At 61.7% G+C, this 26,371-nt stretch overlaps 1 protein-coding gene across 1 annotated transcript; it reads right to left on the reverse strand.

Annotated features, from left to right (window-relative positions):
• Positions 1-1,060: 1,060 nt before the first annotated feature.
• Positions 1,061-23,843, reverse strand: PLOD1 (procollagen-lysine,2-oxoglutarate 5-dioxygenase 1). Its single transcript, XM_004482523.5, has 19 exons — positions 23,664-23,843; positions 17,292-17,383; positions 16,128-16,264; positions 15,560-15,723; positions 15,020-15,132; positions 13,692-13,755; positions 12,200-12,297; positions 11,691-11,792; positions 11,131-11,262; positions 9,396-9,517; positions 9,037-9,141; positions 8,513-8,638; positions 8,117-8,258; positions 6,784-6,897; positions 6,303-6,368; positions 5,602-5,706; positions 4,338-4,484; positions 3,513-3,638; positions 1,061-1,944 (listed from the first exon to the last, which is right to left on the reverse strand). The coding sequence occupies exons 1-19, from the start codon at positions 23,737-23,739 to the stop codon at positions 1,789-1,791; spliced, it is 2,187 nt and encodes a 728-aa protein (XP_004482580.2). The 5' UTR covers positions 23,740-23,843; the 3' UTR covers positions 1,061-1,788.
• Between the last annotated feature and the right edge of the window lie 2,528 nt (positions 23,844-26,371).

Raw genomic sequence — 26,371 nt, forward strand, 5'->3', positions numbered from 1 at the left:
GATCCCACCTGTGCCTTGTGAGGCTCAGACTCCAGTCCTCTCACCTGGAATCTCCCTGCCTGTTGGAAACCTCCCCATCCTCTACTGCCTACTTTAAACGGCAGCTGCTCTCCAGGTTTTTCAACCTCGGGACCACTGCCATCCTGGGCTGGGTGCTCCTGTGTGGTGGGGACCCACCTGTGCACTCAGATGCTTAGCAGCATCCCTGACCTCTGCCCACTGGCAGCCAGTGGCACCTGCCCCAGTTGTGGCAATGAAAAATGTCTCCAGACATTACCCAAGGCCCCCTGGGGGCAAAATCACCCAAGACTGAGCAGTGTGATAGGAAGCCGGCTGCTTCCTCCCCCAGCCTCCATCCCACTTTGTTCTTACAGGCATTGTGCCACTTATCCCATTGGTCCACAGTGAACGGCTTACGGTTTTCTCTCCTCACCGATGCATACAGGTGACTCAAGGAGAGGGACCAGACTTCTTCAAAAGCTGGAATCAGATTCAAAACTCCCACTCTACCACCTACTTGCTGTGACCTTAGGAAAGTTACTTGACCTCTCCGAACCTCTGTTTTTTTATCTGTAAAAAAGAAAATCACTACCCCTACTCCAGAGTGGTGTGTGCTGAGTGACTGAGATGCAGTGCCTGGCTCACAGCAAGGGATGCATAGATGTTCGCTTACTATTAGTGCCCTGAATTGTTATCAGTGCTAAGAGAAGAGTCTGTTCAGGGTATGGTGGGTGTCACCAGAGTACCGGGACTTCTCCCTGTTCACATCTGCAGGAAGGCTGGTCAGTAAAGGCTTCAGAGAGGAGGTGACGCCTGATGTAGGTCTGGAAGGATGTGGAAGTGTGCCCTCAGCTACCGATTCCTGGCTCATGGTAAGGGTTTATGGAATACATAAAAAGTGACACGTCACATGTGGCTGGGTTTGGGAAACCAAGAAGTTCGGCCAGGCTCCTAACACCGCCTCTGCCTCCAGGGCACGCAGACCACGGGCTTTTAAAACATCTCCCCGCAGCTGCTCACACGGACACCCCCCACCCCACCCCAAATATCTCCCACTCAGTGGTTTCAATGACCTTTAATAGAAATTCTCCTGCTTGTGACTGTCCCTCTCCCCGGAGGCATCCAGGACAGGGTGACCTTGTGCACTGTGCAGATACTTCTCCCCTCCGCCCACATCAAGGGTTGTAGAGGACTGAGCTGTGGCATAGACGCCTTTGTCATTTCCCAGCAGGTTTTCTGAGTCACCATCTCCAGGGTATGTTCTGCCCGCACTCCAGGAGCCATGGAGAATGGGAGCTTCAGCAGTCCCAGGTTCAGGGTGGGGATGTGAATCGACGCTAGGCCTCTGTGTCTACCCTGAAGCATGGGAGTCCCTGGGGCTGTGGCTCTGCCTGGGAGAAGCTCTGAGTCAGGGCATCTCTTCCCCGGAGTCTCTCTGGGAAGCCCAGGTAAGCCCCCGCGCTGCTCAAGTCTCGGCCCATGGAAGAAGTAGAGGGAGGGAACACAGTTTTTCAGGAAGACAGACTGGGGAGGACATGTGACTACAAATTAGTGAAGTGATCAGAATCTCCAGAGGCTGAGGCCAGAGCACCAGGGAAAGCCCCAGCCAAGAAGATCTGCTCCGCCTGTGGCCCGTGTGCCCAATCTCTCCGACTGGCGGCTCCAAGAGCAACAGGAAGTCGAGGGCCTGGAGGCTGGACCGGGTTCCCTGGTTCTCCAAGGTCCCAGAAACTGTGAGCAGTGGTTCTTGGTGAAAAGGAAAGGTCCGAGGTAGCCAGGCCTGCACAGTTAGGGGTCGACGAAGGAGACGGCGATGTAGCGGGTGCCCTTGGTGGTGGGGAGGCCTTCGTGGTAATGCGTGAGCCGCCCAGGGTGCATGAGGGTCCAACCCTTCCGTGGGGCACGTACGGAGCAGTTGTAACGCAGGAACCGGCAGCCCCCACCCTGCAAGACAGAAATTGTCAGTTCCCCAACAGGAAGCTTCAGCAACCTGGCAGGAAGTGTCAGCTCCCGAAGAGGAAGTGTCAGTTTCCCAACAGGAAGTTTCAACCTGGCAGGAAGCGTCAGCTCCCAACAGGAAGTGTCAGCTCCCTGGCAGGAAGCATCAGCTTCCCAAGAAGAAGCATCAGCTCCCAGCAGGAAGCATCAGCTCCCCAACAGGAAGTGTCAGCTCCCCAGCAGGAAGCGTCAGCTCCCCAGCAGGAAGTGTCAGCTCCCCAGCAGGAAGCGTCAGCTCCCTAGCAGGAAGCAGGGCCTTCCCCTGTCACCACCCCCATATTCTCCCACTGAGCAGCCATAGCCCAGCGTCCCTCAGCACAGCCTGCCTGGGGATGCCTTGTGAAGCAAAAGCCATAAGCTGCCATAGGTAGAGCCTCAGCAAAGCAGGCTGGGGGTGAGGCCACCAAGGGCAAATGTTGGCTTCACCATTTACTAACTCTGGGACCAACCTCAGGCAATTTTCCCATCTGTAAAATGTGGAACAAAGTGCACGAGCTTGTGAGAATTAAGTGAGGTGATTCCAGTAAGAGCGTAGCCAAGGCAAGGCTTCTCCATCTTGGCACTACTGACGTTTGGGGCCAGGTAATTCTCTGCATGGGGGGCTGTCCTGGGCAGCCCTGGCCTCTACCTACTGGATGCCAATAGCACCCCCACAGTTGTGAAAACTGAAAATGCTGCCAGGCACTGCCAGTGTTCCAGGGAGGGGGGCGCGGTGAGCGGAATCGCCCCGTTAAGAACCTCTGGCTTAGGGCAGTGTCTGGTACATTGTAAAGTCTCAAAAAGTCTAGCTGTTTTTATGAGCATCCTTTATAGGGCCTAGCCAAGGGCTAAGTCCAAAAAAAGAGTCTTAAGAGTGTAGCGTATGGGGAAAAGGAACCTGTGGTGGCTTCCTCGCTGATGACACCTGCGGCCCCCAGAACTGCTCCTTCCCCTATGCTCACCTCCTCCTGGTTTCCTCAGCTTTCCCCTCCAGCCACAGCCTGTGGCCCATCCCAGACCAACGCCTTCCCTGCCACTCCCAAAACAGCCTTCTTCCTTCCAATAATAATGAAAACCCTAAAATTCTCATTACAAAGAGCCATCGTTCCTTGAGGACTTGTTTCAGGTCTGTGTAAGCAAGGAGCTGGATTCTCTCGCTTAATTCTCAAAACTTTACGAAGAACACTGTCATTCTTCCCATCCTACATGTGAGGAAACCGAGGCTGGGAGAGGCCACGGCACGTGCCTGAGGCCACAGAGCTGGGAAGGACGGGCTGGGACCGGGATCCAGGCATCCTGGCCGCAGACTTCCTCACGCCCAGCTCTACCGCCTCAGAGAAGACCCTCCCTCCTGCCCAGGAGTGTCTTGAGACCACCCCTTCCAGGGAGCCCTCCCTGCGGGCCTGGCGCCCTGCCTCCCTGGCACTGCTGGACCCCGGGCCTGGGCCTCATCCAGCTGTAAGCCGCTGACCAGGCGGCACCCACCCTGCCAGCTGCTGGCCGGCCAGCCCGCCCTCCCGCCTGCCCCTGCTCACCTCGTAATCCACCCCCACTCGGTTCAGGGCGATGTTGATGGTGAAGGTGGAGGCGTCGTGGTGCGGCATCAGCGACGGCTGCTCATCAGGCTTGTAGCGGACAACAAAGGCCAGGTCGAACTGGGCCTGTGCCACAGAAAGGGGACCACGTGAACGGAAAGAAGCCACCCAAGGCCAGGTGCGGTGGTGTGGACAGAGGGGCCCCTCGACTCATCTGCCGTGATTTTGGCTCCCCAAGGGCACATTTGTTCAACACTGTGTCCTCCAGTGCCCGAACAGTCCAGTATAGAGAAGGTTGTCAACAAAAACGTCAGGAGGGAAGGAGAGAGGGACAGAGGAAAGCAGGATAGCCGGATGGATGGGTGGGAGGGAGGGAAGGGGGAATTTAATCCTCATAACCCTTTTTGGTCCGTTGTCTAGACTGGCACCTCCTGAGGACAGGTCCAGGTGCCCCTAGGGTGATGTTTGGAGAAAAGTGTGGCTTGAGAAAGTGACTAAAAGAGGAAGGAAGTCAAGGAGGCCAACAGAGTCGTAAGTGACGGAGCAAGGGAGAAACTGAGGGAGGGAGTGGGCGAGGCGGCCAGCTAACTGGGAGGCCTATGTTTGCTGGGCTGGTGGGGAGCCACTGAGGTGGCTGAAGGACAGGGAGGAAGGAGTCCAAGAGAGGGTGAGCTCAGAGGCTGGAGGCAGAGCGGCCTTCCCCAGCCCAGACCCTTCCTGAGGCCCTACCGGGTGGGGGGCACCCATCCAGGAATGCCTCATGCACCCCGCCCCGAGCCAGTCGTCCCCCACCCTCATCCCGGCTGCACCCTCAGGCCGGCCCACCCGGGTGTAGTAGCCGGGGTACAGCTTCTCCGTCATGGGGGCGATGTACTCCACCAGGAACTTGTGCCACTCCCGCTCGAAGCTGATCTGGTTCATGTGGATGTCGATGGTCGGCACGTTCTCGTAGCCGCCCTGGATGCGGGTGTCCTGGAAGTGACCGGAGGGTGGGGGAGAGCGGAAGGCAGCATTCTAAGGCTCCTGCCCCTGGCCTGAAGACCCAGTACCGTCCCCTCCCCTGGAGAACGGACAAGGCCTGTGACTCTGACAAGGCCAGAGCAAAGGGATTCTGCAGGCGTAATCCAGGCGCCTCATCCGCTGACTTGCAGGTAATCAGCAGGGACAGTATTCTGGGGGGGCCCGGCCTCTTCAGGTGAGCCCTTGAAAGGAAGGTCTCCCTCCTGCTGGCCTGGAAGGAGGGAGCCCCGGGGGTTCTGCAGCTGCCAGAAAATGACCAACCACGTGAGCTTGGAAGAGGACCCCGAGCCTCAGCCGAGGCCCCAGCACTGGCCGACACCTCCCCTGCTGCCTGGTGCGACCCTGAGCTGACCCAGCTAAAGCCACGCCAGATGCCTGGTCCACGCAAACTGTGAGCGAGTAAATGAGCGTTGTTTTAAGTCGCTCGGCTTGTGGTCGCTTGTTACACAAGAGAGAAAATTAACGCAGAAGGGCGGTGGTGAGCGGGCCCCGGCACCCAGGGCTGGCCTGGTCCTTGGGGCACAAAGGTTAGCCAGATCCCGGGATGCAGGGGCTAGCCCAGCTACTGGGTTCTGGGGGTGACCTCAGCCCCCAAAGCCCACGGAGGAGGCGGGCTGACCAGGAGCACAGGTCAGTCCCGTTCCCAGGGCAGAGGGCAGCCCAGTCTCTGAGGCACACAGGCCCCGTGTCTCCAAGGCCTTAAAATGGAACTTTCTGACACCAGCGGAGAGGGGGTTCCTCCTCCAGAGAGCAGCCTCTCACATCCCCCGTGCTGCCCTGATCCGGTGTGGGGAACTGATGTCGCTTCCCAACTCCTCCCCACCCCCCACACAAGCCCGAGGAAGGAGCTAAAGCATTCTAGAAAGCAACCCTGAGACGCAAACCCGGCGACTTCAGGCTAGGGCAGCTCGACCTCACGCAGCGGTGACGGCAGCTCGGAACCGCCACTGTCTCCAATTGCCCAGGTTCCCTCCACTCCCAAGTGCCTGCAGGTGTTTCCTGGCCCGCACCGCTCAGAGGAGGTCTAGAGATGTGGTGGGGTCGCCCCCACCTCGTCCCCAGGGCCCACCTTGTTATCGCCCAGGGACCACTGGCCGTAGTGCTCCATCTCCTCCACCAGCTCGTCGCAGGCCGCCTCCGTGAAGATGGGGAACCAGTACACGTCCGGGCAAGGCTGCCGTGGGCAAGCTCGGTCACGGGCACAGAGGCCACCGCCCTGCCCTGAACCCTCAGCAGGAGCCGCCGTGTGGCCCATGCCCCCGGCCCCCACCCCGGCCTGTCAGCCCTCACAGGGCAGGGCCCTGTCACCCTGGGCAGGCGGAGCGAGCTGCTGAAGGGAGGACACAGACGCTCTGGAGGGGCCTTCTGGGAAGAGGCCACAGAGCCCCGCCATCTCCAGCGCCAGCACCGGGGAAGGACCTGGAGGGAGCGTAGCCCTCCCAGGGCTAAGCAGACAGATCCAGGGTCAGAGAACATCCACTCCTGCCTCCCGGCCCAGAAGCCAGGGCTACAGTTGACGCCACATCCGGGAGCGTCATCCTCCTTCCCGCCAGGCCCACGGCTCCCGACATCCCTGCAGGCTCTAGCCTGAATGTGCCGGGCAGGGGCCACCCCCCTCTCCACTCCCTTCACCTCGGGCGGGTGCTGCCAGAGCAGGCAGCGAGGTGCCCCCACGCGCCAGCTGGCTGCCTCCCTCCTCACCCCCGCCCCGCCCGGCCCCTGCAGGTGGGGGCGAGCCCTGGGCTTTGTCCCCAGCCCCGCGGCCCTCACCGTCTCCACCAGCTTCCCCGCCAGGGCCTTGGTGTAGTTCTCGTGGATGTACTTCTCCTTCCAGTCCTGTGGGGAGGGGCGGCGGCTGGGCTCCACTGCTGAACTCCACGGAAGGCTCCCAGAGGGGCTCCCCACCAGCCCCGTGCATCGGCGGGCGTGACCATGCCACGCCAAAGGGCGGGGGGGGGGGGGGGGGGGGTGCGCCTGGGCCTGCTGGGGGGACCTGCAGGCTCGGGAGGCAGAGGGGCACCCGCAGAGCCAGCGTCTGCCTGCGTGTCTGTGCGTGCAGGTGACGAGCAGGATCGGGGCACAGCTGCCACCTCCTCTGACCCTCGCCACACCCTCGGGGGCGAGTCAGGCTGGGCAGTTCCCTGGTTTTACAGCTGAGATAACCAAGGCCCCGGAAGGCGAGCGGCTCAACAGTCAGCAGCTGGCAGGGCGGGGCCTGCCCACTAGGTGGCGCTGCCTCCCACTCGCTCACCTCGGGGTTGCTGAACACCTCCCAGAGGTCGTTGTGGAGGTGCGTGGTCTGGTAGCTGTCCAGGGAGAGCAGGCGGCCAAAGGTGTGCCGGTTGGTCAAGAACATGAACACGTCCTGGGAGAGCAGGCCGGATGAGCAGCATGCCCAGGGGGAGGGGGCCTTGGGGTAGTCCCTGGCCCACTGGATTTGAGGTCACCAGATCAGGGCCCAAATGTGGGTCAACGCCATGTCCCCAGCACCCGGCCCAGGCCTGACACCGGGGACGTAGCCAGGGGAGGCTTCTGGGTGGACTGGATGAAGAATGAAAGAATGAAGGGATATGGGTGTGACTCAAGCAGTTCGGTGCCTGCCTCCCACATGAGTTCAGTTTCGTTCCTCCTAAAAAAGACAAACAACGAGCAAGACAGCAAGCAAAAACCAAAACAAAGAGAGTAGATGTGGCTCGAGCAGTTGAACACTAGCCTCCCACACAGGAGGACTGGGTTCAGTTCCCAGTGCCTCCTAAAAGAAAAAAAAAGGGCAACAAGAAGACCATGAGCAAAACAGCAACAAGCAAAAACAGCAAGCACACAGTGAGCACAAACAATGAGCGAAAAACAACAAGCAAACAAACAAGAATGCCATCTCAAGGCGTTTGGACCACAAGGGAGAACATCAGCATGCCATCCCTTCGAAAATAATAACTAAAGCGCTAAGAAATACAGACTGGGGGGAGCAGATTTGGCTCAACGGATAGAGCATCTGCCTACCACATGGGAGGCCCAGGGTTCAAATCCAGGGCCTCCTGAGCTGTGTGGTTAGCGCAGTGCTGATATGTGCATGGAGTGCCGTGCCACAGAGAGGCGTCCCTTGTGTAAGGGAGCCCCATGTGCAAGGAGTGCACCCCGTAAGGAGAGCCGCCCCGCACCAGACAAGTGCAGCCTGCCCAGGAGTGGCACCGCACACACAGAGAGCTGACACAGCAAGATGATGCAACAAAAAGAGACACAGATTCCGGGTGCCGCTGACAAGAATACAAGTGGACACAGAAGAACACACAGCTAATGGACACAGAGAACAGACAACTGGGGGTGGGGGGGAAGGGGAGAGAAATTAAAAAAAAATAAATTAAAAAAAAAATACAGGCTGGCACAGGGTACGTTGGCTCCTGGGCACGCTCCTTGGATTAGGTTCAGGTGGAAGTTTCTCTTTGGGCTGGCTCCCACAGAGCACGGGGGCCAGCCACCCCGTGAGCCCCCGTCCGACCCTGGCAGCCCCTGAGTGGCCCCTGTGGCCCCGTCTCCCACCCGCGAGGGTCCACAGGGCTACCGTGACCCCCCAGCCCGGGGCCGACCTGCTGCCGAATGTTGGCACAGAAGGCCATGTCGGGGTCCAGCTTGCCGTGGTGGAACAGGTCCTTCTGCTGCAGCTCGGCCCGCAGGGCACTGCCCTTGATCAGGTACACGTTCGAAATGTAGGGAACATTCCAGACTCCACTGAGAAAGAGAGACGGAGGGGTCACCGATGGGAGGGGCTGGGGGGAGAGGTGAGGGGAGCCTCAGGGGCTGGTGCCGATTCGAGTGTCCCACCCTGGGCACATGAGCCTGGGATAACAGTAAGTCCCTCTGTGTGTCTGGCTGTTGTCCTTGCTTCATGTTCAGCAAGATGGTGAGGACACAAGGACAGGAATACTGGACAGGGAGGTGCCCAGGAGGACGGGTGAGGGCAGCCCCACCGTCCTGACACTCACACGCGCCGCCCCTGCACGATGTCCACGTAGTCCTCTGAGCGGGCATAGTAGCCATCTGCACTCAGCGCCCCCCAGAAGTTTGACCACAGCCTCCCGGGGCGGGTCATCAAGGGGGCGATGACGTTCCTGAGGAGGGAGCACTTCAGTGGGAGGCCCCAGCCCGCCGGGACAGGGGAGGGCAGGCCAGGGAGGGGCACGGGCTAGGGGTGCCCTGGAACTGGCATGCACCTCACTGGAGCAGGCCAGGGTCTTGGCCCGGAGGTGCGTTTGGCTCATCTGGGACTGGCTCCCTCCCGTAGGGCAGCCAGGGACAGGCGGGGGCAGCATGGGAACGGGTGGGCGGGGGCACCCATTCTCCAGCAGAACCTACAGCCGCCAGGCTGGGCCAAGGGCAGGAATCCCACCGTCCAGGGTAATGGGGGAGCCAAGGAGAAGGAGGAGGAGCGAAGAGGGGCGCCCAGGCCCGGGCCCAGGTCCAGGACGGGGCAGAGCCCACCCGCCCGCGGGCCCCCATGCGGCCTCACTTGTTCTGCTCAATCAGCAGCCGCAGGGTGTTGGGCTCGGTCAGGGCCACGTCGGCATCCACGCTGAGGTAGTAGGTGCAGCTGCGGTCCTGGCGGCACAGGTCTCTGCAAGGCAGCAGGCACGGTCGGTGGGCTGGGCTCCAGGGGCAGCCTCCCCACCCAGGTTCCCGGTGCCGCACCGGGTGCCTCCCCAGCTCACCCACGTCTGTGGTCAAGCTCCAGCCTTGCCACAGCCCAGGGCCAAGGGGCCGGGGCCACCAGCACTGGGGGGCTGTCCCCCAGCCCGGTGCTCCTGATGGCGTGGCACCTCGGCCTGCCCACTGGGGGAGATGACTGTGGCCCCCGGATCCCCGACTCACGCGCCCATGTTCCTGGCATCAGCGTTCGCCACCCGCACCTCGGGCCCCACGAGCTTCACGGCCTGGTACTCGCCGCCGTGCTCTGCCAGGAACTGCTCCACCTGGGCCTTGTGGTGCTGCTCCTGGGGGGCAGGCAGGGGGGTGAGGGCACGGGTCCACCCTGGGGCCACAGCTGCTGCCCGCAGCTGCCCCTGCACGCCGGCACATCCCTGCCCATCTGCCTCCCTGTCTCTGGACCTCGGCCTGCGGTGGAGCCCCCGCTGCAGAGCCCCGCCCAGCACAGCCAAACCCTCGCCCTCCGACCGGGCCAGGCCCCTAGGCACCTTCCTTTGTCCCCGCAACAGCACCCACCGTTTCCCAGGCCCCACTTTCAGAGATGCTGGTTGTGCCAGGCTGGGGTGTGGCCTGGCCATCTGCTTTGTCACAAAACACTCCTGATGATCTCTGGACCATGCTGGGAAAAGCAGTCCATGCCGGGGCGGCTCGCGCGGGGAGGTGGAAGGGCGGGGTCTTGAACACCAAACTCAAGGTTTGGAGCCAACTGCAGCGCCGCTACGACCAGCTGCCTGCCCTTGAATGAGGCACGCCATCTATCTCGGCCTCAGTTTCCTCGTTTGCAAAATGGGAGGACACTCGCACCTCCCTCCTGGGCCCTGTAAGGAGTCGGCAAGCCTGCCCGTCCAGAGCACAGTATTTTAGGGGTGCTCATGGCTGCCTCAAGGCTACTCTCTCTCAATGCCAAGTCTCGATCGTGGCTGTGTGGGGTTGTCTCGGGGATGCTGGGAGCCTCCCCAGGCAGGGCCTCACCCCACCTCCTGCTTCCACGTGGCACAGCTGAATCAGTGAATGTGGGGGGGTGGGCATTATGGATTGAACTGGGTTCCCCAAAAGAGAGGATGAAGTCCTAATCCCAGGGCCTCAGAACGTGACCTCTGGAAACAGGGCTGTGACAGAATTAGGCGAATTGCAACGAGGTCACGGCAGCAGGCTGGGCCTTTAGTCCAGCTTGGCCAGTGTCCTCATAGGAAGAGGAAACTTGGACAGAGACAGACAGAGAGGGCAGGACACCGGGGAGCTGCCACCCAGCCGGCGGGGGAAGAGGAGGGAGGCGCGGGGGAGGGCGCGTGGGCCTGCGACACCTCCATGTCGGACTTCTGGCCTCCAGGACCGCGAGACAAGAGGGCCCTGGTTTGGGGCATTTTGTTCCAACAGCCCAAGAAACTAAGAAGGCAACGCCAGGGAGCAGCTGAGAAGCCCCTCCAGGCCTAGAGCCTGGAGCAGAGGTAGCATTTGGAGGGGGCCTGGCACCCCAGGTCGGGGGTCTGACGGAAGCACAAGCCGAAAGGGACTGCCTGGCTGGGAGGGAGAGGCGGGGAAGGGAGGGCGCTAGGACGCTGAGCAGGATACTCAAGCAACGAGAGCCAGTGTCGCTCTCCCAGAGCAAATCAGGAAGGACTAACTGGGGCAGGTAGAGAACGACGATAATGACAACAGCGGAGAGCACCTGCTATGTGCTTCCATCGCCAGGCTCTCTTCCCCGTGCTTCACACGTCAGTTTACTTAATCACTGTGGAAATTCTACCTGGTTGGCACTATAATTAATCCTCATTTTAAAGATGAAAGCGTTGAAGCACAGAGAAACCAAGTAATGCTCCTAGGTCACACAGCCAACAAAAGGGGGGAACTTGGGGTTCAAGGCCAGCCACGACGGCCCCACAGGGTGTCCGCTACTCACATCGTTGTGAATGAAAAGCCGCATCTGTCTCCGGGGGTAGTGGAGACGCAGCAGCCGCTGGAAGAACAGCGACAGGAACGGCGTGGGCTGGTGGATGAAAATGCCCACCAGGACAGCGGGCAGAGCCTCTTCCTGCGCGGGGGGGGGGGGACACTGAGTCCAGCAGCGCCCACCCACAGTGCCCGCTGCCGAGCCCTGGGGTGGCCTGAGGGAGCCTTGGCGGGGAAAGGCTCCTGGGCCTGGGGACCTGGGCAGGGTTTGCAGAGGGCAGAGGCAGGGGCTGGCAAGGAAGAGGGAGGATGTGCCAAGGAGAGGGAAGACCAGGTGTGGGAGGGGGCGAGCAGCGGGAATGCCTGACGCCAGGCGGAAGAATCCGGAACCCGGCCTGCCCAGCCTGAGAAGGCTTCCAGGAGACGGCGCCTGGGCGGGGAGGGGGCAATCCCAGGGAGCCGGCAAGCGCTGCCCCTCCCACCAGACAACTGGGCCTGCCCCAGGAGCCATCCTACCCCAGCCCGGGGGCAGAACCCCCGAGCGCCCCCGGGCCCGGCGGGGAGCCTCACCCCGATGCCCCTGAGGCTGCGCAGGCCCTCGTCACACACGGTGCAGCCTGTCTCGAAGGTCCAGAAGCGCGGGATGTAGTTGCCCAGGTAGTTCAGCTGCAGCTGTCGGGGAGACGCGGGGCCTGGAGAGGCTGGGCCCACCCCGCCCACTGCCAGCCCCGCTGGGCCCACCGAGTCACAGCTCCACGGCCCCCCGTGGGTCTGCTCAAAGCACCCCTCTCCCACTCCTCGGGGGGGCAAGGCCGCGGGGCCGCCTCGGGCGGGTCTCGAAGAGAATGACCGACCGACTAGGCCCGCGGTGGCAGAGAGAGGACACCCGGGCAGCCGCCTCCGACGTGTCCTGCCATCCAGCAGTGACGGCTGGCGTCACTGACCGCCACGGCAGGAAAGCGGGCACCACACTGACCACAGATGGGGGGTCAGAGGCGGCCGCTTGCAGCAGGGCCCAGGGGCGGCCCCAGCCAAGGGGAGCTGCAGGACGACGGAGCAGCAGGGGGTTCCGCCCCTACCTTGGTGGGCCCGTTGCCGTGGATCAGGACGGGGAGGGTGTCGTAGGCCAGGTTCCGCGCTCTCACGTGGCCCATTTCGAACTTGAGCACGACCTCATCTGGGGGTCAGAGAGCACAGCGCCGGCCAGCGTCAGGCCCGAGTGCAGCCCCCCCCACCCCGCCCGCCGTCGGGGCATGGCCTGGGACAAGCCGCGTCACCTCCCTGAGCCTCAGTTTCCTAATCAGGAAATGGGGATAATCCCCTCTTGGGGTGACTGCGGGGACCCTGACTGCGACTCGGCACTGCGCCCGGCACCGGGTGAGCCCTGGACCCACGACACCCCACCCCTCATTGTGATTAGGCACTGGAGCCGGAAGCCGGGGTGGGGGGCGCAGACCCAGGCCCTCTCAGCAGCAGCCACGGCTCAGAGGAGCCCCACGGACAGGCAGGGGGCACGCTGGGTGCTGCGCCTGTGGCGGTTAGTGTCATCTGTCAGCTGGGCAAGGCCAGCTGTTGGTTCAACCACTGGTCTAGGTGTTGCCGTGAGAGACTGTGCAGCTGGGACTAGCACCCACCCTCGGTTAACTAAGTCAGGGGGTCCCCTGATAACATGGTGGGCCTCGTGCGATCGGCTGAAGGCCGTAAGGGCAAAAACCAAGGTTTCCTGGAGAAAAACAAATTCTGCCTCAAGACTGCAACTAGACCCCCGTCCTAGCCGCAGCCTGCCCGTCGATGTCGGACCGGCCAGCCCCGCTCTCCGACCCCACCGCTGGGCCCGGCGGTGTCTGACTGTTAGCCCCTTCTCTCCTCCGAGGCCTTGCTGAGGACAGTGGGAGGGGGGCTTGGGGGGGGGGTGACCATGTGAGGGGAGCCAGTCCCAGGGGACCCCAGACCCTAGAATCCACAGACGGAGCAGACGAGGCTCCTGCCGCTTCCCGGGAGAGGAGCCCCAGGGTCCCTTCACCCCACAAATCACGCAGCAGTCAGGGGATGGAAAACTGAGGCCCGGGGTGGGGACGGCTTGCGCGGAGCCACCCAGCAAGACAGCGGCAAGTCATCACGTCGTCGCCAGCCCCGGACGATGGTGTCCGTGGCCTCGAGGGCCGAGCCGTCCCTCGGCTTGCCAAGTTGTCCGACTCCCGGCAAGCCCCGGCCCCAGCCCTAGCCGGAGGTGGGAGGGCGGGCGAGGGAGCGGATGCGGCTCACCTGGAAGGCCCTGGCGTGCGGGCAGGAGGCTGGGTGCCTGCCGCGGGCACCACCCGGCCCCTCGCAGGCTGAGCTGCCGCCTCCCCCGCCCGGGCTCCCCACCCCTCGGCAGAGACGCACGCTCTGCCCCAGGACACCAGGGGCTCCCTGGGGGCTGCGGATGAGGCCGGAACCTCCCAGCACCATGGCCCGAGAAGGGGCAGCCTGCGTTTCCGCTGTGGACTCAGGCCTGCCCCCTCCCCTCCTTCCTGATCTCAGGATGAAACTCCTCAGCCCGCCTGCCACGCCCCCGCGGGGGCTGCTCACCCAAGGCTCCATCCAGGTTCTGGAAGATCCGGCAGCGGTGGTCCAGGGTGATATTGATCTGTTTCTGCAGGAAAGAAGGCACTAGGCTGGAGCAGGGGCAGGCCCTGGGAGCAAGCTGGGGCCCCATCACCCCACAGGGGGACTCGGCGCCCCACTTCTGCCACTTCCTCTCCTCACACCTGTTCTACCCCTGCCTCAGCAAGGCAGCTGGGCGTCCTGAGAATGCCAGGCCCAGTCCTGGATTCTACTGTTCTAGTGGAGCCAAGAATCAGGGACTCTCAGAACTGGAAGGAACCTAAAGAAACACTCGTCCAACTACGATAACAACCATAACAGGAAAAAACACTTGCTTAGCACTTTACTATATGCCAGTCGTTGTTCCATTTCACATGCATTTATTAACTTAATTCGCACAACATCCCTATAAGAAAAGTACTACTGTTATCTCTGTTTCATAGATGAGAAAACCAAGGCACAGAGAGGTTGGGTAACTTGCCCAAAGTCACACAGCGAGAAAGTGGCCAAGCTGGGATGTGAACTCAGGCAGCCTGGCCCTGAAGTCCCTATTCTTAACCACTGGGCAACATGCCCTCTGCAAGTTTCAACGGGGTCTCATGGAGCCCTAGGCCAGGGGACACCCGAGGCTCCAGGCCCATCCCTAACAGGGCAGCTTCACTCTGATGTCTCAGAACCTGGGCTTTCGCCAATGATGCCACTGGAGGCAAAGGCCAAGGGGAAGGAAGGACCAAGTTAACCAGATCGGTCTGTACTGTACGAGCCCTTCGGGTTATGGATGATAAAAACTGAGGCCCAGAGAGGGGAAGTGACTCATCTGAGGTCACACAGCACAGCAAGGGGAGGAGGAGAGTGAGAAGGGCAAGGTTCAGAAATCCTGACCCTCAAGGGTCTGGCTGGGTCTGGGCTGCGCCCCTGCTGCTCCCCTCAATGACCCCTGCCTCGAGACAGGCTATAAGGCCTGTCTTGTGGGACCCAGTCATCCAATGTCTCATTGGTCCCCCAAGGGTCCCCCCCCAAATAGGATACGGAGGGCCGTGTCTTCCATCACAGTCGCGACTACCTGGCATACACAAGGACGTACATTCCTTGTGACCCCCACTCTGTCCAGCAGAGACCCCAACTGTCTGTTCACTGCCCTATCCCCACACCTGACACGGTGTCTACACACAGTAGGCTCTCAGGAAATAGCTGCAGAACAAGCCAGTAAATTAAAGAACAGGTACTGGTGTCCAACCAGGGGTGCGGCCTGGCCCTGGGGTCCAGAGTTGGGGTTCCCAGGCCCCTGGCCTCGACCCCACCACGCCTCTTACCCTCTTCTCTGGGTCTAAGAAGATCTTGGTGTAAAAGAGCTGGTCACTGTCACTGTCTTGGCCTTCCCACTCGGCCACCAGCTGGCTGAGGTTGGGGGCATAACCGATGAAGCCTGGGGGGTTATGGGAGGCACAAAGAAACAGACACTTAGCCTCCAGGCCCAGGGCCTGAGGGGTCTGAGGGTGCAGCGTGGCGGAGTGGTGGGGTGAGGACGCTGGCCCGGACGAGAGGGCAGCAGCGGCGTGGGCGTCGGGGGAGTGATGCGCTCCACCCGCAGCCTAGCAGGGGAGAAGGCCCAGGGAGGGCTGGAAGGGGCTCCCCGCGTTTTGCCCACGAGCTGGGCGGCTGCCTGCCGGGGCCCGGAGCCTGCCGGGCGAGCAGGCGGAGGGGTTAGGAAAAGCCAGCAGCTCTGCTCAGGACATCGCACGCCGGAGGCCCGCGAGCCGTTCCCCGGGGTGCCGAGCAAGGGACCCTCGCAAACGCAGTGGGGGGACCCCCTGGAGCTCCGCCCGCCCCCACCCCACACCCAGGTCTCGTACCTCCGGAACCCAGGAACCTCTTGCCGTTGGAAACCGCCGGGTACTTGGCCTCCAGCCTGCGGTCAGGGTAGATGAGCTCCTCGGCCGAGAAGACCACCTGGCCGCCCGCCTGCCGGAACTTCTTCAGGAGCTCCCGGGGGCCCGACGCAAACACCACGTCGTAGCTGTGGGGGAGCCGGGAGAAGGTGGAGCGGGGCGAGGGGAGGGGCGGGCAGGAGGCGCCCGGGACCGAGGCCCTCCACAACCCCCTCTGCCCCACGTCGCCGGCCCTGCCAGCCGTGCTGCCACCCCCACCCTGGGCAGAGGCCTCCCTGACCCATGCCTGTGTCACCCCCACCCAAGGCCTGGCTCACGGCCCCTGGGCAGGCCGTCACCCTCATCTCTCCACCAAGAGTGGGATGGGCTACCCCAGAGGGACGTATCCTGGGGTCCATGGACCCCTAAAACTGGAGGTGCCCTCTAGCTCGAGTGGCTCCCTCCTCCCCGACGTTCAGGGAGGCCTCGCTTTAGAATATTCTTTCATCTCCCTGCTGAGGGGTCCGGCCCAAGAAGCCGCCCACCCACCCACCTGTCTGTGAAGAGAATGACCAGGTTTTCCTTGTCTGCGTGCTTCTCCAAAGCGCTCTTCAGCAGCCGGACTTTCTGGCCCCCGCCTGCCGACGCCGCCTTCTCCCCACCTTTCCAGTCCTCCCCGAGGCCGAGCGCCTGCAGAGAAAGGCCCCTGAACACAGGCCGTTGGCAAAGATCCCCCCCTGCCTGGGTAAGTGAACATCTCTGCTCCTGTGTGACCAGCACCTCTGCCCCTCCCTCTTCTAGGGTGGAGGTGCAGATGGCACATGGCGTGGTCATGTGACCCTGCCTGGCCAATCAGAGTGCTCCATCCCCTCCACAGGCTTGAGCATGTGACCAAGCACAGCCGATCAGAGTCTTCCCTGGGACCCTTCTGTTAAAACTAAGGCAAGGGTGCCTTATTCTGCTGAAGTTGTAAAGCTGGGCCAAGGGAGCCTGTGGCTGGTGGTCGTCTCACCACTATGTGGAGAGAGCACATCTGCAAATGAAAACAAACAGGGCCTAGGAATGGAGAGCCAAAGCCCTCACCATGCTGCTTCAACTCCTGGATGCAGCTATGCCTGAAGCAACCCTCTGCCTCAACTCTCATTCATGTGAGCTGATACTCTCTCCCGCAGGCTTAATGCCACTACATCGCTAGCTCACTAGCTCCACATGGGCAGTGGCACGGTCCACCTCGCCCATCACTCCATCCCTCGCATCTAACGTTGTGCCTGACACAGGGAGGCCACAGCACCCTCAGCTGAATGGAGCAGTGTTTCCCTGCAGGGCTCAGCCCCAGGGACTGCACTCGGGGGACCCCAGGCAAGGTCTTCGACCACATCCATCCCCAAATCACTGGGGTATGTGTGAAATGCTGAATCCCAGGCCCTGCTCTCTAAACCAGCCCCGCAGGAGAGTGTCACACGCCCTGTTTGCACACTGCTACACACCTCCCCAGCCTCGTCTCTCCTGCACCCTCCCTCTCGTTCACCTCCTAACTTTGCCGTCATCTGCCCCCTCTTCCTTTTCCTAACTCATCTTCATCTCTCAAGCCTCCAGAGCCTTCCGCATGGCCCCAAGTCGGGCTGGGAGGCCCTGGCAGTTTGGGAAGGTAGCTCCAGGTCCTGGGTTCCCCCCACTGCCCCTCGGCTGTCGCGGCCTCACCCAGGGAGCCCCTTACCTGGACCTTATAGTTGAAGAACTGAGCCGAGCGCCTGAAGCGTCGGAACCCTTCCGTCTCTTTGGTGGCCACTGTGAGGACCAGGAGGTTGTCTGGGGACAGAGAGGGTACCAGGAACGGAGAATGAGGGGTGACAGGGAGGAGCGGGGCACTGGGAACAGTGAACCCACGACAGGCGGGGCCGGGGCCCAGGGCCCAGGGTGGGAGACACACACCTAGGGTCACCCAGCAGGTTACGACAGAGCTTGGGCCCAGCCTGGGCCTCTGATTCTCCTCCAGGGCAGGAGAGGTGCCTGCCCCTTGCTTCGTGGGACTCAGGCCTCCCGTGGTGGGGGGGGCGGGAAGGACCTGCTGGGTGTCCGGGACCCCACGAGCACCTCTCTGCCCAATACTGGCTATTAGTCCAGGGACGGCAAGCACGCAGCACGACGCACCGCTATCCACGCTGCACCCGGGGCAGGCATCGCGCACCGATGCCCCGACTTGCTGACTGAGCCTCACATGGCCAGGGAGTCTCCCAGCACAGCATGTCAGGGGGACACAACCGAGCAGGGTAGAAACCAACCGGGATCCCTCCGTCAGCCCAGGGGTGACCTTTGCCCAGCGCAGCTTTTCCTGCCTTGTTCACGAGGAGCCTCCCTTGGGCTCTGCGGTGTGGTTTCACCTCTGCCATGGAACCTGCTGGAATCAGCTCCCTGGGTGGTATCTCTGGCTTGGGAGCCTCGGGGAAGCCCTTCCCAGGCCATCGTGAGCTGTGTTCTCTGAGAAGGGACGGTTCTGGAGCTGGCCTGTCTGCTTAGAACCCCAGCTCTGCTCCTTTCCAGCTGTGGGACCTGGGGCAAGTTCTTGACCTCTCTGAGACTCAACTTCCCCCTTGTACGAAGGGGCTAAGAGTGCCTACCTGCCAGGGCTGCTGGACTGATGAAATGAGCTCAGGCCCATGAAATCTTTCTTGTGCACATGCTATGCACTATTCCTGCGTGGATTAGGGAGGGGCAAATGCCTGGCCCTGGCACTCAAGGCCCTCCCTGATGGGGCCTGCTGACTTCCTCACCCCTCTGCTGTGCAGGCCTTCCTCCAACCTGGGGGTGGGAGGGGTAGGGCGTGGGAGGGACTCTTGCCGGGCTCCTCCCCTTTTACCACCTCTCCCTCTCCCTGCCCTTTCCGACCTTTTCTCCAGGTCCCAGAGCCAGCGAACACAGACACCCTTTCTCTGCCACCACCTCTATGAAGCCTTCCTGGATATCTCCTGCCCTCTCTGTCCTTCGCGAGCCTTGGAGGCAGGACCCCGCTCTGCAGCACTCATCTTTGTCGTGCTGTGAGCCTGAGCCCTCTGGGCACCAGGCCTAACTCTTTCCTGTGGGAACACACACACCCAGTGGCCAGGACAGTGGCAGGCTGGAAAGGCTCTCCAGGGAGTCATAGGAGAGGGGGCCTGCTGCGTGGAGGGGGTGGTTCCTCCAGCACTGGCTCCGGAGCAGGGGCCTGGCGCCAGGCGACTCAGTAGGAATCCGCAGGAAGAGGCCACCAGAGTTGGGCGTGGGAGTGGGGACCCAGGGACCTGGAGGAAAACTTGGCAGGAAGGGGTGGCTTCACGGGTCAAGTGCGGACAGGACAGACCCGACCCTGGGGCCCAAGACGAGGGGTGGGCACCGCTCACGCAGGGGGAAGGGCCCCCCAACTCCTGCCAGGATGGCTAAGCCTTCCCCAGGGGATGGGGGCTGCTGGGGACAGGAAGAGTGTCACATTTCATGGATGGAAAAAAGCCAGAGTGTGCGTGTGTGATTCCAGATCCCCGCTCCGGTGTGTATTTCAAGGCTCCTTTCTCAAGTTCCAGCTTCTGAATAACAGTGGGAATAATGGTGCTTTGAGCGCCTTCTGTATGCCAGACTCTGCTCCGAGCCCTTTGTGTGTACTGATTCCCACTTTATGGGTGGGAACCAGGGGCTCAGAGCTGGTAACCTCACCAAGGAAGCTAGAAGTGGCAGCCCAGGCTGTGGGTGCAAGAAGCCTGGACCCGGAACCTGCTCTCTCAACCTCTGCCCTGCCCCCCCGGGACGGGGGCCAGGCCGACTGCCAAAAGGGCCTCATTTCTCCATTTGTCTAAAGCTTTGTCTAGCTGGGCTGGAAGCCGGGAACACAGCAGACCCTTCCCACACACCCCCTCCTCCTGCTCAGCTGCCTCTTGCTGTTTCCTGCCTGCAGCCAGGTGCTTGCACGAATCCTGGGTCCCTCAGGCCACGCAGCTTCGGCCCGGAGGCCGAGGACTCCACCAGATCACCCAGCCCAGAGGGTCCCAAACCTTTCTGCACATCAGCATCACCAAGAGAGGCTAATCCAGACCCCTGGGTCCCAGGGCCAGAGGTGTGGGACCGACCAGGAATCTGGACTTTCCATCTTTCTTTCCCAGGTGACGTCTGGTGCCTGCCACGTCTGGAAACTACTGGCAACCCACCAAACCATCTGGGCCGTGACTCCAGGCTCCAAGGGCCTGGGAGGCGGTTCACAGCAGAACTCACGGCAGGTCCCTCCCTGGCGGACCCTGGCATCACCTCTCAATACCCACGGAAGCCGCCTCCGGAAACCCAGCCACCTGCTCCCGGCGCCAGCCCATATCCCATTCCCTGGTTCTGTCTGCAAAACTCACCCCTCCTCTAAAGGGCCCCCATTCACCCCTTCCAGGAAGCCCCCTGAGTTTCATCTCTTTGCTGGTGAGCACTGCCTGGCCGTAAGGAGCGATGTGAGATCATTCTAGTAAGAGCTGCCCCTGGCTGGGCAGGCTGCCAGGCACTGCGCGGAGCCTGTTACACTCATTATCGTACCTAACGTTCAAAGCAACCCTGGGAAGTAGGCGGTATTTTTATCCCCTTCTACGGGTGAGGAACTGAGGCTGAGGAACTGAGGCTCGGCAATGCTGCCTGCACCACCACAGAACCTCAGGCCGAGAAGGGGAGGTGTGGGAATTCCCAGCGGCCGTGTGAACCGCAACACTTCCCCGCACCCTGGAAGGCCGGGCCCTCTCAGCCACAGCCTGACTCCAGCACTTCCAGCCCCCTTCTCCTGGCCCTTCCCAGTGTGGACACCCAGCTCCCCTCACGTAGCAGGTCTTCTCCGGACTCACAAACCTGGCCAGAGCTCCGGGCAGCCCACAGGGTGTCAACGTGGAGGATTTGGTTTCCAGGCGCCGGAGTCCCCCCTGTGCACTGTCTGGTTCAGCCGGCCCTGGGCTGAGGCCAGGGCCCACATCGGGCCTGTAGCCCAGGGCACCTAGCCCTCCTGACCTGCTGCCCAAAGTCCAGCGATGCTTTCCCCAGATGGCATGAACCTGTGCTGCAGCTTCAGTGGGAGACAGCACAGTGAGGTGGCAAAGAGATTGCTGGGCACGGGACTCAGCCTCGCTGTGCCACAGGGTCCACGTCGGTAAAAGGGGACTCATTTTTACAGCGTCCTCCAGAGACTTGTGGGCACTGAGGAGTGCACACAGGTGCTGGCATAGAGCCTGGCGTGGTGGCTGAGTGGGCTCTTGTTGCAGGAAACCTCCCCCAAGAGGGGGAGGCGAGCAGGGTGGACACTGCACTGGGCTCTGGGATGGAGAACGAGGCTGAGGTGCAGAGGCCTCGCCGGGGGGGCTGGGAGGTGGGTGCAGGCCAGGTGAGGAGGCTCCTGGGAGAACAGGACCTACCAGGCGATCTGGCCAGGTGGCCACCTGCAGCCTCAGGGGTCCTAAGAGCTGCTAAGGACTCGCCCTGAGAAGCGACTCCAGCCAGGGGGGCAGTGGATGGTCAGCATGCAGCCTGGCCTGCTCCCCTGGGGTGTCAGGGCAGGTGCCCAAACCGCATCTTCTCTCTGGGGAGGTGAGAATGAAGCCCCTTCCTCTGGGCCTGAGTGGAGGCTGTGAACGGGCTCTGCAAGGGAGCAGGAGAAAGGCATTCCCAGCACCCCGGAGCTGGGTGCCCGCTCATTTCTAACGCCTCAGGCCTCCTCAGAGCCTCCCCCCCCCCCAAATTCCTGGGACATTTCCGTTTCCTGCTGTGGAACAGCACGGCCTGGAACTCAGAGCCAAGTGCACCTGGTGTCGCCAGGCTTCTGATCTCACAGCTGTCGAGCTCCAGCTGCTCTATCCCTGTCCAAGGCCAAACCAAGTCTGTCAGGGAAAGGTGGGAGCTGATGGGTCAGCCAGAAGCTTCTACAAAGGGGAGAAGGACCCCTGGGCACCCCGACTCTCAGCTCTCTGGGTTGGATGGTGCTTTGCTGATGGTGGATTTTTGTCTCCCACTTTGGTCTGGAGCCCTCCCCCCGCCCCCCTGAACAGGGGCAATGGCTCTTCCCCAGCCACGGGGCTCCCAGAGAGCAGAAGGCACAGTCTCCCCAACGGACTGGGGGCTACTGAGGTGAGGAGCTCTGCGGCCTCCTGCCAATCGGGAGCTCCCCACAAATAAAAACTGTCCCTCTTTCTCTCCCTGCACCAACTCCACAGGCACTCGGTCCAGGGGGTGGACAAGCTGCTTTCAGCCCTCCCACTCACGCCCCCAACATTCCACAGTAAATCCCCTTCCCCACCTTGTGTGTGTGGCAGGGAGGGGGACACCGACAAAGCACCCTCCCTGAGCCTGCCCCAACTGAATACCCCTCAGCAGCTGCACCATCCCAGGACCGTGGGTCCCGGCCCAGCCAGGGGAAGGAGGAGTTGGCCTCTGTGGGAGCTGCTGGAGTAACCCCCTCCCTGATGCCAGTCAGCTGGCGGCTGAAGGGAAAGACGACCGTTCCCCCTCTGTCCTCCTGTCCAGGTGGCTGAGGGCCCCACCTCAGCTGGGTTTGAGAGGTGAGGGCTGGGCAGGCTCCTCCAGTGTCCCCAGGCAACAGCTCCTCACCCCCCCCCGGGAGGTGGGAGGTGGGGGCTCAGAGAATGAGCAGGGGTCTGACTCCCAATCCATGACTCCAACCAGTGGTGGCAACACCCCGCCGTCCCCTCGGGCTGGGGGTCAGAATGCCCAGAACCCTGTGGTCCATTTGGTTACCCCCCACACACACACCCCGCCTCCCCTCTGGCTCCAGCATGGGTGGCTCGGCACAGATCTAGTTTTCCTCTGGGAGGGTGTGGGGGGCAGGGGTCACAGTGGGGAAAGCAAGGGGAAGAGAGCCCCAGAAGGGAAAGGCTCTGGGGCCTGGGTCGGCCGGCGAGCCCTTTGCTGGACACACACCGGGAGCCCGGCCCTGCGCCCAGCAGGTCCCTTGCTGGATTCTTTCCTCTGTCCCACTGCTCTGCTGAGACATGCCAGGAAAGCTGGCAGCGCTGCTTCCGGAGAGAAAGTGTCCTTTCGGCCTCACGACAGGCCCCTTCCTAGGGAATCCTCGTGTCAGTTCCAGGAGTAATGCCTTCCCACCCCATTTTGCAGGTGGGAAGAGCAGCCTCCGGGGGACTGAGCACCCACCGGCCGTGCCCCGGGGAACCATGTGCCTTGGGCACAGCCTGGCACAGAGGAGGCGCTCCAGAAACGGTGGCTTCCATCCCTTCCATTGCCTGAGGGTCATGGAGCCCGGTCCCCTCTGCTGTACCAGCCCCCCACCCCACTCCAGGCTCCCCCATTTCCAGGCCATGGAGAGCAGGGAGAGCCATGGAGGACGTGACCAATCTGGCGTCCTTCGGCTCTGGCTGTCCTGGGTCTGCCGCCCCCTCCCCCCCCAGGCTCTGCTAAGTGTGGGCTCAAGACGGGGCGGGGGACAGGGGGCACGCTCTGAAATGCAACCTGCCCTGGGGAAGTAGTAGAAGGGACACCCAGGAGTCCAGGGGGCCTGGGACCCGCCCCTCCCAGCCCGACAGCCCTGGGCAGTCGCTTCCCCTCTGGGCTTCGGTTTCCTCAAGTGTGAGCTGGAGAGAGCGGCCCCGCAGGGCACTGGGTGGACCACAGTGAGAACTGCCCCGCACCTGAACGCCCCCTTTTACCCCCCCCCCCCACACCATTCCCCTGTGACACCCCCAGGGGCTCTGAGCTGGGCTCTGGAACCAGCACAGGCTGTGTGATGCTGAACAAGCTCAACCCCGACGCAACCTCAGCTTCACACTGTCCGGCTGGGAAACGGGGACAACACAAGGGCCTGGGGTGCTTGCGAGCCTGGAGCGGGACCCACAGGCACTGCTCCCCGCGCAGGAGTCCTTGCCAGGGCTGTGCTGATGAGTCCGTTCCTCCGTTCCTCTCCGCCGCGCGGACGTGGGAACGGCAGCCCCGAGGGAGGAAGTGATTCGTGCGAGTCACCAGAGAGTGAGTGGACAGTGGCCGGACGCCAGACCCACCCCCCAGCCCACCCCCCAGAACGCGCGGCCCCCACCGCCCGCCCTCCGGTCCCCGGGCCCCTCCCGCGCGGCGCCCTCACCCTCCGGCGCGCCGTCGCCCTTCGCTTCGGCCAGGAGGAGGCAGCCCAGCGGGGCCAGGAGCAGCAGGGGCCGCATGGCCGCGGTCCCGGAGCGCTCGGCCGCCCGGCGGGGCTCGCAGGGTGGAAAGTTCGCGACGGGCCGCCAGTCCCGCTGCCACGCACGGGGCCCGCCCCGGGGGCGGTGTCGCGCCGCCCGCCCCGCCCCGCCGCCGCCGGGGGCCCGGTTTTCCTGCAGATGGGGCGGCCTCCGGGCCCTGGCGCCCTGGAGCACCCGTGGCCGCCAGTCTGTGCGCCTCCCGCGTCCTCCGCCAGCCCTTGCTCCCGCAGGGCGGTTCAAGACGACGAGGAAGGGGAGGGAGGGGGCGACCACCAAGTCCACGCCAGGGCTGTATGGTATCTGTGGCCGTGAACCTCAGGGTCCTCACCCTTGGGGATTGTAATAGTATCTATTCTTCGGGTGTCACCGAGGAGGACCTAGGAATCCAGGCCAGGGGGCGATAGTCTGAGCGGGAAGTGGGGCAAGGGTGGGCCTGATGTGCTGTGACCTCGGCCAGCTACAAGTGCAGAAAGCCCCAGCTGCCCGCCCCAAAAAGAGAATCATTTAATCTGCCTTTAGGTCCCTGGGAGTGCCCCTGAATGAGTGTCACAATTCTCGAGGGCCTCTTCACAGACCCGAATCTTCCCCAAAGTCCAGCAAGCAACTCAAGGGTCCAGCGAGCAAGGGCTATTGGCCCAGCTTGAGCCAGCCATTTCGGAGAAAAACGCTCCCTTCCTCAGAAGAGACTGGCACGCAGGGAGCTTCTTTCCAGCAGATCAGGCTCCAGAAGGGCCGCAGACCGCAGGCCAAGGAGAGGCTTTGCTCTCAGAGGAGCGGGTGGTGGACGGTGCCTTGAGGGGGGGTGGAGTGGGGCAGGCACTTACTTCCCAGGAGAAGAAGGCACAGGCTGGGAGGAGCGTCGTCACTGTCACAGATGACAGGTGGTGCGGAAGTGGAGGGGCAAAGAGAGATCAACAGCCCTGGTTGGGCAAGGGAGATGTCGTCTCCATAGGATAAAGGTGGAAAAAGCCAACTTAGCAAAAATATATTCTTAGAAATATAGATATGCATAGAGATAACAGTAGAAGAATATGACACCAAATGTTTACAGTGATTATTTCCAGGTGGCCAGATTATGAGTAGTTTTAATTTTTTTTTTTTTTAAAGATTTATTTATTTATTTAATTCCCTCCCCCTCCCCTGGTTGTCTGTTCTTGGTGTCTGTTTGCTGCGTCTTGTTTCTTTGTCCGCTTCTGTTGTCGTCAGCGGCACGGGAAGTGTGGGCGGCGCCATTCCTGGGCAGGCTGCTCTCTCTTTTCACGCTGGGCGGCTCTCTTCACGGGCGCACTCCTTGCGCGTGGGGCTCCCCTTCGCGGGGGACACCCTTGCGTGGCACGGCACTCCTTGCGCGCATCAGCGCTGCGCATGGCCAGCTCCACACGGGTCAAGGAGGCCCGGGGTTTGAACCGCGGACCTCCCATATGGTAGACGGACGCCCTAACCACTGGGCCAAAGTCCGTTTCCCGAGTAGTTTTAATTTTCTTACATTTTTCATTGTTCCTTAATATTTTTTAGAGTGCATTATACTTTTTGGACAATCCCAAACAAAACCAAGACAAAAAAAAACCATGTTTTTTTTTCAGAAGCTACGTGCAATCACTGGGGGCCTTGGAGATGGTCTAATTTCCAAGTACAGAGGTTAGCTCATCATACAGATGGTAGAAGGGAGACCCAGAGGGACCCAGCAGTCAGCTCAAGGTCACGAGGCATCAGCGGGATCCAGGGCCTCTACCTCCCAGCTGGGACCAGCAGAGGGGCGTTTCTGCAGCTGGGGACAGGACTTGGTGCCAGAATCTACCGGATGTTTTGGATCCAGGATGTAAACCGAGATTCCAGACCCTTTGAGGAGGAAATGCAGGGGTGAGTAGAGGGCAGGAGAAAGAGCATGTGTTGGGCTGGCTCAGTTTTCAAAGCTCAGTCTCATTTCAAGCTCACAACATCCCTGCAAGTTAGGCAATATTGCCCCCATTTGCAAAATGTGGAAACTGAGGCTTAGAGAAGTGAAACAAACAGCTTAATGTTGCTCAGTTGATGGGGGGGGGGGTCACAGTCAGGGAGGAGGGATTGGAACCCAGCTCTAACTACCCATCTGCCGGGACCCCAAGAGAACCCAGAGAGGGGTGTGCTGATACCAGAAAGAATCACTGGGCAGTGGAGTTCCCGTGACCCAAGTTCCCAGTGTCAGGGGCTGGAGAAGCCCCAGGAGAGAGGTTTCACCCACGTATAGCCCACCCTCACCCCTCTGGCATCTATTTCCTGTTCCCTTTGCCAGATTGCTGGGACATGAACTTGGTCCAAGCCGAGCTCCTGTCTCTTTAACCAGTGGTGGCTGCCGCCCAGATGTTCCTCGGGTACGTGCAGCACGTGTTGTGGAGTGTTAAAGTGGGTGGACTCAGCCTGCCTGGGAAGGACGGGGGCGGGGAGTGGGGGTGGCGGCTGCCCACTGCCAGGAGGAGCCTCTCCCTTTCTTCCTCTTCTTTTATCTACTTCCTTTATTGGCACAGGAAGAATCGTGGTCTCGGTGGGATGGCCACACTCTGTGCTGCAAAGCGCACTGTCACCCACCCTCGGCCCCTCCCCTTAGACCCATCGGTCCGCCCCTTTACTACTA

This window comes from Dasypus novemcinctus, chromosome 9, assembly GCF_030445035.2.
Source record: "Dasypus novemcinctus isolate mDasNov1 chromosome 9, mDasNov1.1.hap2, whole genome shotgun sequence".
In the NCBI taxonomy this organism is placed as follows: Eukaryota; Metazoa; Chordata; class Mammalia; order Cingulata; family Dasypodidae; genus Dasypus; species Dasypus novemcinctus.

Bases quoted from the DNA above. Each gene is read 5' to 3' on its own strand.
- PLOD1 (XM_004482523.5), bottom strand. From the start codon at position 23,739: ATGCGGCCCCTGCTGCTCCTGGCCCCGCTGGGCTGCCTCCTCCTGGCC. The intron at 16,265-17,291 runs GTAAGGGGCTCC...CTTTCTCTGCAG, and splicing joins TCTTCAACTATAAGGTCCAG to GCGCTCGGCCTCGGGGAGGA. The intron at 8,639-9,036 runs GTGAGGCCGCAT...CTCCCTCCTCAG, and splicing joins CTGCTGATTGAGCAGAACAA to GAACGTCATCGCCCCCTTGA.